We start from the raw sequence: 19,620 nt of genomic DNA, 5'->3' as shown, positions 1-19,620 counted from the left end.
CATGGCATTGTCAGCAGACAGAACAGACGCAGTCGTGACAGTATGCTGAGACAACCCTTGTCATGGCATTGTCAGCAGACAGAACAGACGCAGTCGTGACAGTATGCTGAGACAACCCTTGTCATGGCATTGTCAGCAGACAGTACAGACAGAACAGAAGCAGTCGTGACAGTATGCTGAGACAACCCTTGTCATGGCATTGCACACTCAGCAACTAACCAAGTTGCCAAAAGTTTTTTATTAGAACTAGTTTTTAAACTACTTGTGAAGATTAGCAAAACCCTTAGTGTTGATAAATTGGTAAAATTACAATGTCGTTATCAATTTGAGAATCTGGGATACAATACAAATTATCAACGACCAACATGTTCAAACTTCGTCCATCTGTCAGTCTATCAAACCCGGGGTTACAGAGAATAATGTTTCTCACATAAAATGAAATTCATACTCGAGTTTATCGTTGAACATTAGACCAGGGCCCAAACTTTAAAAAAAGTTAAGAGATCGTAAGTTCATCAGCCAATCATTAACTGCCTTTCAAGCAAAATCCACCAATCATTGACAAGAAAATAGAGCGTAAGTACTTACGTTCACTTAGCGAATTTTGAAAGTATGGCCCCAACCTAATAACGACGTACGAGCAACTCTTGTCCGCCAGAGCGAATCAGGAGACGGAAATAAAATATCACGAGTCTCAAAATACACGGTGCTTATCTCGCCTATATATACGTCTCGCACTTATCATCAGTGGTAAAGACGGATACTAACATCATTTGAATTACTTTTGGTAATCACCATTGAAGCCCTCAATTACCCCTGATAAGCAAAAAGTGCAAATTCACTAACTTATAACGTAAACTAAGTGACAAAATAAGCAACACCTGAAATTCTGTGAAAGTTTAGACGAAACACTAAGCCAGTTATCACACATATTTCATTCCACCATACGTAATATTATGTAATATTAACAGGTATTAACATAAACGGATGCGATGGATCATGCCCAAGCAAACACAGGTGGTTAATAAATATATCACGACCTCTAAGACTTGAAAAAAGTTTATCAAGTGAAACCCAAAGTTATGAATATGTCCGCTGCAGCATAATTCAAACAAGAACCTACAGGAAACATGATCTGCAGTTGTTAGGCTCGTGGTACACCTTGACGCACGGCAAGCCTTACCTAACCTAACCTTACAACTAAACCGTGACTGCCCACAGAGTCAGCGTAGCATCACGCGCGATCTTCTCAAATACATACAAGGAGATCGTCGTGTTCAAAACATACTTCAGACCGTGTCATGGCCGAATCATACAATCCAGCTGCACACCATGCAAATTTACTAACGTCTGCAGATATTCATAACAGAAAATCAAATGGAATAGCTGCCTGCCGAAACAGTGGTTATTCAGTAATGCCGCCCTAGAGGTAGCGCATGATGTATAAGTCACAATGTTATTCCTACAGCAAGTATAAAATAATTGGAGGACCTATAGGGTATTTGCGTAGCACAGATCCATCCATCCAAGCTGAGCGCGCTAGGGTCAAAGTGGCAACAGAGACGAACTCTTTCATTCAGTGGTGTTTCGTTCTTTTATTCTTTAATGTTCCTTTTCTCTAATGCATCAACTTCATGAATTCATTCTTCGAGTTGCGGCGTTTATGGTTCTAATGTACCATTTAAATGTAAAATTATACATCTGTCTCTTATACACATCTAGATGTGTATAAGAGACAGGCAGTGAGTACTGATCTAATTTTTTAGATATATTACAAAGCCTGCTTCAGTTTCGACAATGAANGGGAGGGGGAGGGGGTCTGTGTTGGGTGGTGTCAGGGGGACGGGCTGAACCCGGATTCAGCTGAAAGTTGCTAGGACTGCTATCCATGCTTAAGGAACGCACTAGCATAGACTCATCAATTATCGAACGCACGGTCAATTACGCGAGTATGCCAATAATTAACGCTGATAAGCTTTCGAGTTAAACAGTCGAGAATGTGATGGAATGCGCAAGATTGATATCGTGGATACGTGGCTAAACAGCTCACACTGGCAACACGAACCTGTCTCCGTCAGACACGACAATTAATTAAGTTAGCGAGCTTTCATGATGACGCACAAATAATTAAAATGAATAATTACGTCGTTCATCTTCAGAACACTTAAAGAAAAGATGATAATCCTTGCTGAATATTCTTTTCGCGACTTCGAAATTTAGAGAGATTTTAGGACAAATGTAGTTTTGAACATGTATATAAGAGGATTACCAGGTAATACTTTAATAAAAAGCCAGCATAAGCTCAGACTATGTTCCGTTCAAGAAAAGTTGACTGTAATTCTTGCTAATTCATTTAGGGCAACATTGTGTCCCTTTACAGAAGTAAAAAAGATCACAACTTTACAGGGAGTTTTCTCGACGAGCTTAGACCGTAATCGATCATTCATCGTCGGTCATAATTCATATCGTTCAACGAAAGTAAATTTAGGTATGACAGTATTTAGGTATGACAATAATATTATTATATGACAATATTTAAGTATGACAATAGGTACAATATTAGGATAGTTTAAAATAAAATCGGCGATTGTTAGATGCATGATTCTGGCATTCTAGTTGCGACTGCACAATAAAAGATTATTCTCTTGCCGAGAAGACGTGGGCGAATGACCACAAACACTGTAATTAAGGCACTGATGAACTGCTTACAACGTTAGAGCAAGCGTTCAGCAACTAACATTCATAACGTTGTACTTGTATATACAGCCATGCGGATGACAACCTTTGAGTAACTGTAGCAAAAACTAACCACAGTGCATGATTTTGATAAGACTAGTGTTGAGTATCAGAAAATCAACAACATAAAATGATTCAAACTTAACACGAAAAACTGAGATTCGGTCAAAGAATCAAGTAAAATGCAAGGGACATTTTAAACCATTGTTATAGGCAGATAAAGCACCTATAAGCAGAGATATGATCAAGTAGACGCATGCGGGCTTCTTCAATCAATGAAGAGCCACACGCTGGAGAAGGTATGCGTGCGAGCAAGTCAAAGGCGGTGGCGGCAGCATTCCAGAGGTAGCGAACCTCGCAGGAGTCTCGAGATAAGCAGGAGGCAGCCATAATGCAGTCCAAGGATCACAACTCATATAGCTAGCAGCTAGACTGGATCTCAAGCTAGCTCGGCTTCACCCAGCAATGCCATAGCCACTTTGCATATCGACGTCGACGCAAAAAAAAAACCTGCGAGCTTCACAAATTGCTCAGATCATACGCTTGCTCATGCGGGCAAAAACCTTGCTTCGCTACCGTTTTGGGCTTGACAGAAGAACCGAAGTATGTGCCGCTATTTACTGCATGCAGGCGCTTCGTACTGTAAATGAATGCAGCAGCTGTTATGTGAGATGGCTGGAGTACAATTGATGTCTTATCTCGGGAGACAGAAAGAAAAATCTATGTGTAAACACTGTGTTTAATAAGATGTGACTTGGGCTACAAATTGGTGTTATTAACTGGATTTATTTTAGCCAAAACGTGATATTAATTTCACGTCTATTTCTTTACTTGAATTTGTCACTTTAACTCATTTTTCAAGAAAAGACTGATTGTCAAAGTTCGTGCAGAAGCGTATTAAAATCGATGACGATATAATGAATTTAAAACCACTACGGCCAATTTGAGAACTAAATTTAAAGTTAAATAATAAGAGCTTAGGTGTATCAAATCATTAAATGTAATAGCGACAGCTATATTATTCTAATCTAATTTTTTATTGAAACAAATACAAGAAACATTTTTCGGATATCTCTCATAGAAAGTACAAACTCTTCTCTTACATCGACATTAGGCCCCATACTTTCATTTCAAGGCAGTACTGCACCGCATCAGCGAGTACTCCATCCAAGCACACGATATTATTTCACTAATAATTTTAAAAACTAAACAAAATTCACTAAATGTCCATCAACAATTTCTTGGATATAACCATTTTTGTAGAGGGAGGCTTTCAGCCACACTAGCCCAGAAATTTATAGGATGCAAATATGATTTCACTACAAGTAACCTAAAGTCCAATATCTATGGCAAAAGCGGTAAAATGAAAGTACAGGAGGTCACTGGAGTCAGCACCTCACTGTGGCCGCAGCACAACGGGGCCCAGAAATTTATAGGATACAGATATTTTTTCAGTACAAGTAACCTAACGCCCAATATCTATGGCAAAAGCGGTAAAATGAAAGTACAGGAGGTCACTGGAGTCAGCACCTCCCTGTGGCCGCAGCACAACGGTGGCCAGAAATTTATAGGATACAAATATTATTTCAGTACAAGTAACCTAACGCCCAATATCTATGGCAAAAGCGGTAAAATGAAAGTACAGGAGGTCACTGGAGTCAGCACCTCCCTACCTAACCTAACCTAACCTAACCTAAGCTGTGGCCGCAGCACAAAGGGGGCCAGAAATCCCACGGTGCAGCAGGCCTGATGTCGAGCACTTCACACCTCGCAGCACGACCGAGCCTCGGGCCACTAGATCCCCTCCCCTTCATTCCCTGTACCCACCCTCATTCTCCCCTTTCTCTTCACCACAGCCACCAAGAATCAGGAATCAGCAAGAACTAGTTTCTCATCATTAAATTCACTCATTCCTGAACGTATGAAGTTGGTCGTGCGGACGATGAGATCATCTCTAGCACACAAAGATGGAAATAAAAGATAGCTTAAAAAGCAAAATTCTGATTCGAAACCATACAAGAATTTATTTTTTAACGGGTTGCCCTCAAATTATATATTGATTAAAATTAAAACAACAACACTGATTTAAAACTATTATATCACCATATAACCTCACATCAAACACTCTTGAAAGAACACGTTGCGAAAATCGAAATTATATTTCTTTATTTAAATTATAATCAAACGAAGGAATTTGCATGGCACCTTTCCATTTAAACCTAAATGAGAAGGCTATCTATACCTATACAGATTTATTGTACAGGTACAGTAAAAGGGCGGACAAAATTCCTTGAATAAGAAACAAACATGAACTGGTGTCATGAACATGAACAGACAAACATAAACAAGTGTCATGAACATGAACTAACAAACATGAACAAGTGTCATGAAACATGAATTGGTGTCATAAACAAGTGTCATGAACATGAACTAACAAACATGAACTAGTGCCATGAACATGAAGAAACAAACATGAACTGATGTCATGAACATGAACAAACAAACATGAACAAGTGACATGAACATGAACAAACAAACATGAACAAGTGTCATGAACATGAACAAACAAACATGAACAAGTGTCATGAACAAACTGAATCAGTGTCAAGTGTCGGTGAGCAAGTGTCAGTAAACAAACTGAACTCAAATGAACATGACACAAACATGAACAAGGGTCATGAACATGAACAAAAGTGTTTCGAAGAAAGCGGGCTGGAGACGCGGCGCATGAATACAACAAGTGTCATGGGGCAAAATTCAGGGAAGGCTTCGGGGAGAAGATAATTACAGTCATCGAACCGCGAAGGAAGTCAGGAAATAAGGACCGTGAAGATGAGGCTCCGATATACACGGCGGACCCGACGATCTCGGCAAAATGATACTGGGTTTGGCACATGCGTTAAGAATACGCAAGTCCGATAGGTATCAGTATCATTTAAATATGTACATTTTTATTAGCAATCTTATGTTTCTACATTGAAACAGTACATTTTTATAGGTTCAAATATTGGAAACAAGCACACACGGGAGGAAAACATGTCGCATTTTTACGCAACTACAACCACAAAATCAACACCTAGATTTGCATATTAAAAGCACACCTATATTATGATTAATAACAAATAAATTTCTGGAATATACTTCATTTCATAAAATACTTCCAGAGTAAGTTACTGAACGTTTTAAAAGAGAAATTCTAACAGCGTGAGACTTTTTTTCGTTCACAGGCTAGAATTTAACAATTTCTGCTAGCTGTATTTCTAAGTCTTTTCAAAAACGCCTTTTCCATTCTTGATCCGCGCTCACAGGTACACACCAGAATAATAGTCAACAAAGGAACGGCACGATGTAACTATGAGCACAATAGGCAGGCGCACATACAAGGTAGGTCACAAGAGAGCAGCAGATGGGCAGGTATATGATCCAAGCAGGTATGAAGATGTGTGGGCGAGCGAGCAGTGCGCACATCCATCGCAATCCCGAGCCCTGTTGTGACGTCAAGCGCTCTTCTATTTTGAAGGGACCACCTGAACCAAGTTAATTTGGGTAGCCGCGTTAACACAGCGTGGATCGGGAACACATTTTTATGAGCCATGCAGCCAAATGAATGGTTGCATAGACGCTTACTGATACTACTAATGCACGCTTACTGATGTCCTACAATGACGGCAACATGTGTCCCCTTTGTGCTGCACGGCAAACATCTAAACGGTAGCCAAACTCGTCCCACACACGAGAAAGTATATCTTCTGTTACTGAGTGCACCGTAGCAGTGATACGGTTCTTCAGATCAACCAGAGTTGGTGGTAGAGGCAGGACGTAAACAGAGTTGCTGGTAGATGCGGAACGTAAACAGAGTTGCTGGTAGAGGCGGGACGTAAACAGAGTTGCTTTACTGGTAGAGGCGGGACGTAAACAGAGTTGCTGGTAGAGGCGGTACGTAAACAGCTTCCTTGACGTAACCCCATAAGAAATAGTCACATGGGGTGAGATCAGGTGATCGTGGTGGCCAGAAGTGTAGAGCCAGATATTTATTTCCTATGCGTCCTACCTAACGCTCAGGCAGTGACTGATTCAAAAGGGCTTGGACGTCAAAATGCCAATAGGGAGGATTTTAATTCCATGTTTGAATAATTAAAAACTTCAAATTTATCTATCTCTTTCTATTGGTTCATAATTTATTAATTTTGAATTTATACCTAATAAATGCGATTTTATTAAATAGCTAACTCTGTATTTTAGATTAGCAGGTTAACTCCCTTTCAGTTGAAGGTCTCGTGTGGTCAGGACATGAAAATGTAACCCAGCGTAGCTATTTATCCTCCTGCTTCTGTGTTTGTATGTATTTATCCTCCTGCCTCTGTGTTTGTATGTATTTATCCTCCTGCCTCTGTGTTTGTATGTATTACCCTCCTGCATCTGTGGAACGAAGTCTCCTAAACACGACGTCCAGATTCAGAAGCCTAGCAGCACAAATAATACCGTATGTTAATGTACGAGACCGAAATACATTCTGTTCTCCAGAGAATAATTCAGGTTACGACGATAGTATTCATGATAGCATGAAGGTGACAGCAAACGCACATTCATTAAGAATATAATACCGATTCAACACATATTGCACAGCAAATAATTTCCAGCAATAGCAAACTCAAAAACTTCACAACGGAGACTCAAAATTAAGAGTACTGATTTTGGCATTGCGGGTACATCGCACGGTCGAATTTTGTTGATCAGAATATCTCGTCTTGCTTCCTTGGAATACTTTTCGTAGGAATTACCAACATATTACGGGAACAAGCTACCGTCGCACTCTAAATCGGATTCCCGACATCCACATAACACTCGTATATTACGAGGTACAATGGACCTCTACCACACTCAGCAGCCTCCCTATACCCCACTCAGCACCCTCCCTATACCCCACTCAGTACCCTCCCCCTCTACCCCACTCAGTACCCTCCCCCTCTACCCCACTCAGTACCCTCCCCCTCTACCCCACTCAGTACCCTCCGCGCGCCAGCTCATATTGGCCGCCCGTAACCCCCTCTCCCCCTCTCCCCTCCAGCCTCGTCTGCCGAAACGTTCCTTGTCTGAAGCCTTCAGCCATCAGTGCAAGCCTCCCTCCTACACACGAGCCTTATTCCTGTATAGAATCTTCATTCATATTCCTGCATACAATCTTCATTCAATCTACTTATTCTACTATCTTCATTCATTTAAGTATCAAGACAAGACAGACTCTCATGGCTGTAAGCCACACGACAGACTCTCATGGCTTTAAGCCACACGACAGACTCTCATGGCTGTAAGCCACACGACAGACTCTCATGCTGTAAGCCACAAGACAGACTCTCATGGCTGTGAGCCACACGACAGACTCTCACGGCTGTCAGCCACCTGGCAGCGACAGTATCACGGCTGTCAGCCACCTGGCAGTGACAGCATCACTTCTGTCAGCCACCTGGCAGTGACAGTATCACTTCTGTCAGCCACCTGGCACTGACAGTATCACTTCTGTCAGCCACCTTGCCGTGACAGTATCACTTCTGTCAGCCACCTGGCAGTGACAGTATCACGGCTGTCAGCCACCTGGCAGTGACAGCATCACTTCTGTCAGCCACCTTGCCTTGACAGTATCACTTCTGTCAGCCACCTGGCAGTGACAGTATCACTTCTGTCAGCCACCTGGCTGTAACAGTATCACTTCTGTCAGCCACCTGGCAGTGACAGGAGCGTCAGCTACACGCCACGTATGCGCAGCACAAGGAGCCATGCGCGGCGCACACTCCAGCGACGCGTTCGCTTCTCACTCGGTAAAGCGGACAACAATTGCACTCGACGCGCGCACAGTAGCAATGATAATAGCTTACCTTGCGAGAGAGAAAGTGGTTTTAATTCACCGTGCACACGTACAACTTTGTATCGCGTGGTATAATGTATTTGATTTGATGGAATTAAATCGATACTCGAATTGGAAAATAATTATTCAACTCGTAAGAGATAGACTAAAAATGATGCCCGGGGAACAGATAAAGCATGAGAGTGCGAGGGAGGTCCGGTGAGAGGGGAGGGGTGTCAGGCCGCGGAGGGGGTGAAGGGAGGGGTGTCAGGCCGCGCAGGGGGTGAGGGGAGCGCCTTCACGGCTTTGGAGAGACCATTCACAGACTTCCCCCCTTCCCTCCCTCATATCCTCCCTTTTAACGCTTTCCACTCGTCCCTCCCCCGAACCTTCCTTCATCTAAACACTCCCTCTCTTTACCTTCTTTCCTCTTGGCCTGAACGTCTCTCGCCTCAACACTCAATAGGGAAACAACGCTCACAGAAACTTCACGCTACGTAAAAATAACAGTTTTGTGTCTCATACTGGCGGAGGCATGATAAAAATGCCTTTAGAATGACGTGAACTTATGACTTATAACTTTATGAAAATATTATTGAAATACTAAAGTTCTTCTACTCCTCCGAAACGGTCACAATATCAATATTAATCAGTAAACATCCATGGTTCGAACAAATATTCACTAGATATTCACCAAATATGCGCCTGCAAATATATAACTAAAATTAACGATAGCATACGGAACATCTAATGTACGCACTTGGCAGAAACAAAACTTTCGCAGAGATTTTGCAATATTTCAAAACGAAAGGCATGTTTTATTACCTTGTAAGCCATTTACCAGTGAGTGAGGATCTCGAACAAAAGATTCATATTCAGCAAGGTATATAGATCTTATTCGTACAAAAGATTCCGTTGAAAAGATTCTATCAGAAGGCCAGTCTAGTCAAGAAAAGTGCAAGAATCAGCATGCCGAAGATACGAAAATTGAAATTCTTCAATGCCGAAGATACTATACTATACTAAAAGATTAATATAGAACAAGGTTCTGCATGAATCTATATAGATGGTGGGAGTAGAGAGAATGGAAGATGAGAGAATGAAGATGGTGGGAGTAGAGAGAATGGAAGAAGAGAGAATGAAGATGGTGAGAGGAGAGAGAATGGAAGAAGAAAGAATGAAGATGGTGGGAGTAGAGAGAATGGAAGAAAGAGAATGAAGATGGTGGGAGTAGAGAGAATGGAAGAAGAGAGAATGAAGATGGCGGGAGTAGAGAGAATGGAAGAAGAGAGAATGAAGATGGTGGGAGTAGAGCTGTCTCTTATACACATCTAGATGTGTATAAGAGACAGAGCTCAGACTATGTTCCGTTCAAGAAAAGTTGACTGTAATTCTTGCTAATTCATTTAGGGCAACATNTAAATATTCTTTAATACCTAAAAATTCATTAATACCTAAAAATTCTTTAATACCTAAAAATTCATTAATACCTAAAAATTCTTTAAAACTTGAAAATTCTTTAATACCTAAAAATTCATTAATACCTAAAAATTCTTTAATACCTAAAAATTCATTAATACCTAAAAATTCTTTAATACCTAAAAATTCATTAATACTTAAAAATTCATTAATACCTAAATATTCTTTAATAACTAAAAATTCATTGATACCAAGCCTCAGAAGCAATTCATGAACTAAGTGCATATAGGAGGTGTTCAGAGTAGCGAAGCATCGAATATCCAATACGAGGTCGGAAATAGTTGAATGATGTCATCCATAATTTGTGCCGGAAAGAAAACATTTCATAGTTCATAGCGAGAAAAGTTGCGAAGGTCGCACTAACAAACACGTCTCATGGTCATTTATCAAGAATTACTAATGGGCATTTACGAGGCACTGCATGAGGTTACACCACTTGAGGAAAAGTCTTCCCCAAACGATATGAAACACACAGAATATACAGTCACGAAAAAATACTTCTCGTGTATTATACTGTGCATCAGGGAACTAGAAAGAACCAAAGATGAAATGACATCCTTGTTTAAAAATATGAATAGAAATAAATAGCACAATGTGTGACACTGAGGAGTTCGTTGAAGTAACGAGCTCTCAGTAACCTGAACCACGCAAGACCGCGGTCGGAGAGTAGCCGCGACACCGGACATACACCAGAGAAAGACATGCAGGAGAAATCATCAGAGAAAGAAGCAGAGGCAAATGGAAGAGGCACCGGGAGCAGCAAGAGGCACCGAGTGAGCAGAGAGGTACAGGGAGCAGCAAGAGGCACCGAGTGAGCAGAGAGGTACAGGGAGCAGCAAGAGGCACCGAGTGAGCAGAGAGGTACAGGGAGCAGCAAGAGACACCGAGTGAGCAGAGAGGTACCGGGAGCAGCAAGAGGCACCGTGTGAGCAGAGAGGTACAGGGAGCAGCAAACCAACTATTGTAGCATGGCGCAGCCATAGACGCAGGCTAGGTCAATAAGCAATACTTGTAAGTTACGAGGCAGCGATCCACCCCAATAGTCTCTTATCATCATAAGGACATATAAGATGATGAGAAATCATTACAGAGTTGCTAGCTTGCTCTTCTTATTAAACTGGAGTCAATTAGGTAAGAATTTATGCAAGTTGAGCAAGCACAGAAGGCGATTGAGAAACTGAATTAAGATGATGTCAAACAAAGGCTCTTTAAAAGTAATATATTAAGTCGCTAGTAGAGAAGACGCCTAGTGACAAAGGTAGAATGATCTAGGATGAGTGATATGAACCTCGAAACAAAGGTAGAATGCATCCTAATTAGTATATAATATGAGCCTCGAAACAAGGATAGAATGGACCAAGATGAGTAATTTCAAATCCGAACCAGACCATCCATAACTCATCATAAGGTCATAAGGTTTTTGTAAGAGGAAAAAAATTATTCCCTTACCAGGACCGTTGTGTTTGGCAGTATTACTGACATCGTCAAAATTAGAATATATTTCAAGAGATACTCACTGCGTACGACGACTTGTCTGGTGCGGCCGCCATCACTTTTGGCAACGCCGTTCCGGTTGCTCATGGAGATATTATTGTTGTTGTTTGTAGGGATGGAGGGGTTGACGGGGACGGTGATGGGGGGGCGTTTCTCCCTGAGATGAGCGGTAGCGACGCTGTAGGATGGCGGGGGTGGCGGGAGTCTTGCTGCGACATCCTCAGCGATGGTGGGCCTTGCACCCGTCAGAAGGGGATGATGTGGGGGAGGTGGGGGAGACGGTGATGCAGGAGCGGGGTAGTGATGAGGACTGTAATATCTGCGATCTGGGGATGAGGATCTGGGGATGAGGACCCACCACCACCACCACCACCTCAGCGCCTCTTGAGGCTCATGTCGAGTGGGGCGTCGTCGGCGGGGAAGGAGGCGTAGCTCATGGTGTAGAGGTGGGGAGGAGGGCCGGGCAGGGGGGAGTGGGCAGGGAGGGGAGGCTGTAGCAGGGAAGGGGAGTGAGCCAAGTGAGGTTGCATCAAGGAAGGGGAGTGAGCCGAGATGGGCTGTACGAGGGACGGGGAATGGCATGGGAGGTGAGGGGAATGAGAAGGACTAGCACCCATCAGAAGGTGGGGAGGGGCAGTGTTGGGGAAGGGTGGGGAAGAGTCGACCACAATAATCTCCTCCTCGCTGTCCCCGCCGTACGCACGATCTGGGCTGCACATCAGATCAACGATCATCGATCAGCACAACAACAAAATGTATCATAAACACAAAATATGGCAAGAGTTGCGAGCACAAAAAGTTAGGCAACAACAACACAATGAGATCTGCCATTTCCTACCGCAATTCTGCACCTCGTGAAAAAACTTAGAACAAAAGCAGCTCTAGAAAAATTAATTCAAGCTTCCTGCATGGAAACGGATTCATGCACCTTTTCCTGAGAGACAGAAAACATGTAGAGTATTGACAGATATGACGTGAGCTCAACGTGCGGTAATTCTTGGTAACATATCATAAATTATTGCAACTTTTAAAATTTCTTAAAAATCACGCAACGCGATATATTCTCGCTGAATTAGAGGAAAAAGAAAGAAGTTTCCGCTTCAAAGCTGCGCTTGTGGCAACAAATTACAAAAAAATATACAAAATTACAACTTTTCAAATGTATTGTCTTTATTTTAACGAGAGATGCAACTGAAAATTTGTTGGCAGCTTGCTCGATTTCAGTGACGTATATAAACAAGATACAATTAATAAATTTTTACTGGTTTAACACTTTTCCGCGAGTTGCCGGCTTATCTGCGCTAATAACAAATATATAATGGATGTTTGAAAGCTATTTCCTAGAAACTGATATCGTGAGCTTACTATCATGCTTTCGAATGGAATAATAATTGATAATTACACGCAACATTTATCAGCGTCTAGCGGTAAATCCCGATGTATCGCAGCTAATTAAATTCCTATTCCTTCAACGTGTTCAGAATTTACACTGAAATTAATACGAAAAAAGCATCATCAAAAGTATTTTTCGTGGCCAAAATTTCTGTGTGAAAGGATCTAAAATTTCCTAACAAGCCTTTCAGCTTGAGTGGATCTAATCGGAAATGGTTGATTGATCTGAGCCAAGTGGACATTCTCCTGGAGAGCGCATGCCGTTCGACTGCCAGAGCTCTAGTCTCGGTCCGAATTTTTCTGAAGTCCCTGGGACGAAGTATTTCTTAATCGCAGCGGATGTCAGCGATCCTAGGATGCTCGAGAATTTTGTCCCACGTAAGAATGGAGGCGCTGGAATTCCACGAACGAAGTAATCTCTCAGACTTGTGAGGAACGTAGCAGCTCGAGCGCTACGCACGCTAGCGCTTCAACTGTTATTTACACAGCATCAACACAAAAAAAAAGAATTGAAATAACAGCCGCGTAAGACAAATAGTATAAATTAGATCTATTAAAAAATCAACACTAAAAATAAGACTTGAAATAACAGCCGAGTAAGAGTCGGTAAGACAAATAATGATTAAATCCATTACAAGTGTTCATAATACAATAAAAAGTGTACTTTCTAACAAGTCGTCGATGAAATCAACTCTGATAAGTCTTATAGAACATATCTTACTTATAAGTGTTTCACTCATTTCGGGAACAAATGGAGTTTAAGCACATGCAAAAATAAGTTACAGACATTAGAAACGGAAGTTTATATTTTCATTCTAAACTTGTTGAATTAGCACAAATAAATGTCTCTAAGATGAACGACATTCGGGTGCTCTTCATCACAACTCGAAGAAAACCACGAGCAACACAAGCAGATTGAAAATAAAAATACAAATAAATGTATGAATAAATCATAAGCGTATCTACGAGCTGCTATATTATAAAACCCAAGACTTCTTGCTAAAGGTATGCGAACTCTTAGGACATTATGTATGGAGCATGGGAGCTCTGCAACGGACATATGTAAGGAGCATGGGAGCTCTGCAACACACGCATACCACACCCTGCAATATGCAGATCACAAGAGAATAAAATTAGCATAATTACAAAGCAACCACCTGAGCCAGGAAATATATAAACCTATATAGCGGCAGTCGCAAGAAAATGTGTGGAATCGCGGCTTCGTACGAGGCTGAAGCTTGAGGCCAAATTAAGGGAGTCATGCGTGGCGATGGAATCCATGAGAACTTCAAACATAGACCAGCAAAACTCACTAGAAATTTCAGTTCAGTTGCGGCACTTTTCTTTCTGTGTGAATCTTGTTGACTTTACGTACACAGACAGGTAGGCAAATGACCGAAGAATTCGATCATTTAATCAGCTGCCCTGATTTTCTTTGTGCTAACATCTCGCTCAATTTGTTTCCATGCCCGTAGGGAGAATTTGCGAAAAGAAGAGGTTGCAATGATTGATCAGAAAGCGGCTGGGAATAAGAAATGTTTCCAAACGCAAATTTTGCCTTCGTGATATCATAATCTCGATTTAGATGAAAAAACACGAAATTGTTGCATCGTGTTCGTAGAAATCTATCAGCACAGCGCCACTTCATTTATAACGATAATTTAACTCAAACGAGTTGTCCCAACTGTCACTGTGTTAGCAGTGACATGTGTTATGATCATCATATTCCCGATGAACTGTCACTGTGTGATCAAAAGTGAACGAAAACATGGAACATAGAGCTCCCATTCGACTTAAGTCACAAAATGCGAGACAAGATTATTTATCTCTTGATTAAAGTTATACACAGCAATTCCAAAATTAAATTCATATTTTTGATCCAACTTATCCTGTTTTGATCCAACCTTACCAGTTTTGCACTGCCTTATTATCCTACCGCAGTGAATAAAATTTCACAACTCGACATGATAATTATCGTGAACATGCGCCCGAACAGCTCAATATATATGGGATGCCAGGCTTTACGTATCCACATGCAGAAACAGACGTTCATTGACAGATACATATAATATTGAAATTTAGAATGGCAGTTTGCTCGTAGACTCATTTGTTATCATGAATCTCAGCGACATATATACTTTATACGCAACTCTGCGAAGCAGAATCGTCACGATTTATGGGAGCTCTCCCGTTGAATAGGCATCGATTACATGCAGCTTTGTTATACGAGGTTAAATTGAAAAATTTGTACTCGAACAATTGTTATTTATTGAAATTTTAATTCGCCAAATTTTTCTCTATTTTCGCATTTATTATTAGAATTGAAACAATTCATCTACTATATTATCATGCATACTATATCGGGTAAAATCTTAAGGCTGGAGCAGTAAAGGGTTGGACACGATACCCAGTCTCTAACAGCAACACACGTGTCGTCGCTCAATAGACAAGGTACATAAGTTAATACGAGAAATGGCCTCTAGATTATTTATTGAGACAGAAAACGGAATTGGAAGCGTCTTCATGTCATAAACTCATGCATTGCGACGAAAGAAGCACGCATAGACAACGTGCATAGAATTATTATCAGAGTCCAGCACGGTAGGTGCAGTGAAAAATAACCAGATTTCAGCAGGGTTCTTCCAAGATCACAGGAATAGCGCTGCGTTCATTAATGATGGACCTGTATAGATGATCACGCAGCATTTATATGAAATACAAGCCATAAGAAACATCACAGGGTGTCAGATATAAGAGTCCACTTGTACCAGAGCTCTGCGAATAATTAACAAACGTGTACAGGAAGACGTAAAAAACGTCTCTATTAGAATTATTCAGGAGAATTTTGTGATTAAGGAATACAGGCACCACATTTCACCAAAACATTTAACATGGCTTGAGACATGGAAGTCAATACATGATGTAGAAATTGCATGATGAAGCGCAGCACGCTACACTTCAATCTTGTATTATGAGCAGAATATTTAACGATTATGATGAATAATATACCCAAGAAAGCAAACATTTCGATGTCGACGGCATGAATTCTCACGACAATTTCTATTTTATAGCTGAACAGAAGCCGCACATTGAATTAGAATGTGTGGCCAACGTGTAATTGCCTAGAGCTAGCTCAGCTATTGTCGGATTATGGCTTGAAATGATAACGCAGGAGTAACCCTAGACTAATTTAACTGAATGAGTCGGTCACTGCATGCAATAGTGTAACGCTAACAATTTACTACGGCCAATGGCTCAACTGGTGTGTAGCCGGGCCTATACTTTCAAAAAAAGTTAAGAGATCGTAAGTTCATCAGCCAATCATTGACAGCCTTTCAAGCCAAATCCACCAATCATAGACAAGAAAATAGAGCGTAAGTACTTACGTTCACTTAGCGAGTTTTAAAAGTATGGCCCCCGAACATTTTTTTTCCACAGCTAGCCACGCAGGAATATATAACTGATGCAGTAACTACGGCTAGTTACATATGTAACTAACGCCGTAGCCATGGCTGATGTGCACCCTGATTAATGTCGTGTGTTGCTACACCTGGCACTGATAGCTTCGAAACTTGCAGCTAAATGTTTTGTGTACGAAAGTGAGCCCACTATTGATATTTGTTTCTGCAAACGGTGTAAATTAAGGAATAGCGTTCCCTACCGACGATCGCCCATCCAAACTCTGACAGTAATTATCAATTGGACTGAAATAGTAGCCTGTTATTAGCCTTCACATCGAACGAGAAGCCCAGTGACACATATAGACTAATCACTGTACCTATGACACAAAAACCAGGCTCAGGCTTCACGTGCACCGTTCAGCAAACGTGTAATAGAATATACAATGCCAGAGATTGTCACGCATCGTAGAATTTGCTTCAAACAATCAAGTTTTATACAAGAGAATATCAATCAAGAAAACAAATCAGGGGAATACTAAACGAAGTCTATCAGGTCCTTAGGAAAGTCACATCAACGTCAAATTGATTTTGAATGCAGCAACAGATTCTCATATAATTTAGGAGTAATGGAACGAGAAATAATGGAACTGGGAACAATATGGGAGCTTCTCGAACGTTCTTGACATAATTCTGTAAATTAAGTGGAAATTAATCAACGTAGAAACATTCTGGGCTGCAGTGATCAGTTCGAAAAATAATAGTCGTTCACGTATATAAATAACCACACCATTGATATACATTAACCATCATCAGCCATACCAACAATACATAACCCGTGAGAAACAAAAATAAAATTTATGCTACGCAAGAAAACCTTAATTCATTAATACATCGACCATCACCAACCATTCCAACAGTACATCATCCATGAGAAACAAAATGAAAAATTATGCTATGTAAGAAAACTTATTCACGCCTGTACCACACATCACACATGGATGCACTCAACATTAAGTTTAACAAAGAATTATAAGAGCACGGTTAACACACACGGATGCACTCAACATTAAGTTTAACAAATAATTATAAGAGCACGGTTAACACACATGGATGCACTCAACATTAAATTTAACAAATAATTATAAGAGCACGGTTAACACACATGGATGCACTCAACATTAAATTTAAAAAAGAATTATAAGAGCACGGTTAACACACACGGATGCACTCAACATTAAGTTTAACAAAGAATTATAAGAGCACGGTTAACACACATGGATGCACTCAACATTAAATTTAACAAAGAATTATAAGAGCACGGTTAACACACATGGATGCACTCAACATTAAGTTTAACAAAGAATTATAAGAGCACGGTTAACACACACGGATGCACTCAACATTAAGTTTAACAAAGAATTATAAGAGCACGGTTAACACACATGGATGCACTCAACATTAAATTTAACAAAGAATTATAAGAGCACGGTTAACACACATGGATGCACTCAACATTAAGTTTAACAAAGAATTATAAGAGCACGGTTAACACACACGGATGCACTCAACATTAAGTTTAACAAAGAATTATAAGAGCACGGTTAACACACANCTTTGTTCATAACGAGAATATTCGTGACTGAACATATGGCCTCGAATTTGATGCAATGTTAGCTCAAAATCGTTGCACTCATATTGCATACGAAAGTCTATGAATGTTCCAGAGGTTATAATAGCACAATGGCATACTCCAATTTTTTCTCAGTAGACGGAGCTTCCCCGATTATTTGTGAACAAAAAATTTTCAACAAATGCTCTCCAGTCGGCAATGCTAAACGGATTCTATAGAGTCTAAAATTCGGAACCACTTTCGAGTGGAATATTTAAACGAAATTTTCTAGTTGATAATTCAAAACTGATGACTGGCACGATGACGTGACCGCAATATGGCACTGCATGTAATTGAAGCAATACGTAAGTAACACGGTAGCAGAGCTGGGCAGCGCTACTTTGAAATGTAGCGGCCGCTACCGCTCCCGCTATACATGCACTAAATGTAGCGGCCGCTACCGCTCCCGCTACATGCGCTAAAAGTAGCGGGCGCTACCGCTACCGCTACAATTGCTTAAATGTAGCGTCGCTACCGCTGCCGCTACTAAAAATGTAGCCGCCGCTAGTAGCGGCCGCTACCTGTAGCGCGCTACTGCCCACCTTTGCTCGGTAGTTATGATGCGACACTGTATGCAACATCTACTGCAGGTTACACTGTAGTTATGATGCGAGGTATTGCGTACAGTGCATACAACACTGTATGCAACATCTACAGCAGGTTACAGGCTAGTTATGATGCCAGGTATTGCATACAGTGCGAGGTACACATAATCAGAGGCGGCGATCCATTGTGGCCTGGGACTGCTACGTCCGAAACAAATACCAAGATACAGTGCGTACAACACTGTATGCAACATCTACATCAGGTTACACTGTAGTTATGTTCAGTGCTGACCTGCGGTTGGGGTTGTGGTGTCTGGGGAGAGCATGGCGTCTACGCAAGAAAACCTTAATTCATTAATACATCGACCATCACCAACCATACCAACAGTACATCATCCATGAGACACAAAATGAAAATTTATGCTACGCAAGACAACCTTTATTTATTAATGCCTATACCAAGGATGCACTCAACATTAAGCTTAAGAAAGAATTATAAGAGCACGGTTGTGAGGCCAGTAATAAGCGCGGGTGGCACAGAGAGAGGACGTCAGNTATCACTGACCTGTTGTAGTTAATACGCACTGCGGTATCTCTTACAGCGTTGGCGACACGCATTATAATCATTACTATCACTGACCTGTTGTAGTTAATACGCACTGCGGTATCTCTTACAGCGTTGGCGACACGCATTATAATCATTACTATCACTGACCTGTTGTAGTTAATACGCACTGCGGTATCTCTTACAGCGTTGGCGACACACACTGTAATCGCATGTCATATGAAAATGGCAAGCAAGCGTTAAGGTCACAAATTTTATCACAATATCGCTATACGAAGATTCCAAAATGAAGCGAGACTTTCCATAAAGTAGTTTCATACATATAGGATGGTCATCCATTAGATAAATTTAACATAAAAAACTATCAAAACGTTAATGGATTGTTAGTTATCACAGCCGATTAGGCTGAAGTAATGCGGATAACAAAAACATTATGTGTACTTTAAGAGAAAATTTTAACCAGTTCATAGCGTAAATTTCAAGTACACGATACGGCA

General features: G+C 41.0%; 1 protein-coding gene across 1 annotated transcript in view; it reads right to left on the bottom strand.

The window, feature by feature from the left end:
• Positions 1-18,890, bottom strand: part of LOC108670062 (atrophin-1) — a 32,375-nt gene extending 13,485 nt beyond the window's left edge. Inside the window, exons 1-3 of the mRNA XM_018157512.1 lie at positions 18,851-18,890; positions 11,933-12,262; positions 11,575-11,891 (exon numbers count right to left, since the gene is read on the bottom strand). Coding sequence (XP_018013001.1) covers positions 11,575-11,891; positions 11,933-12,168 — 553 coding nt within the window. The 5' untranslated portion in view covers positions 12,169-12,262; positions 18,851-18,890. The remainder of the gene's footprint in view (positions 1-11,574; positions 11,892-11,932; positions 12,263-18,850) is intronic.
• Between the last annotated feature and the right edge of the window lie 730 nt (positions 18,891-19,620).

This window comes from Hyalella azteca, unplaced genomic scaffold (genome assembly GCF_000764305.2).
Source record: "Hyalella azteca isolate HAZT.00-mixed unplaced genomic scaffold, Hazt_2.0.2 contig16110, whole genome shotgun sequence".
Classification (NCBI taxonomy): Eukaryota; Metazoa; Arthropoda; class Malacostraca; order Amphipoda; family Hyalellidae; genus Hyalella; species Hyalella azteca.
Note: the sequence above shows the minus strand (reverse complement) of the source record. Positions and strands in the feature narration are given on the sequence as shown.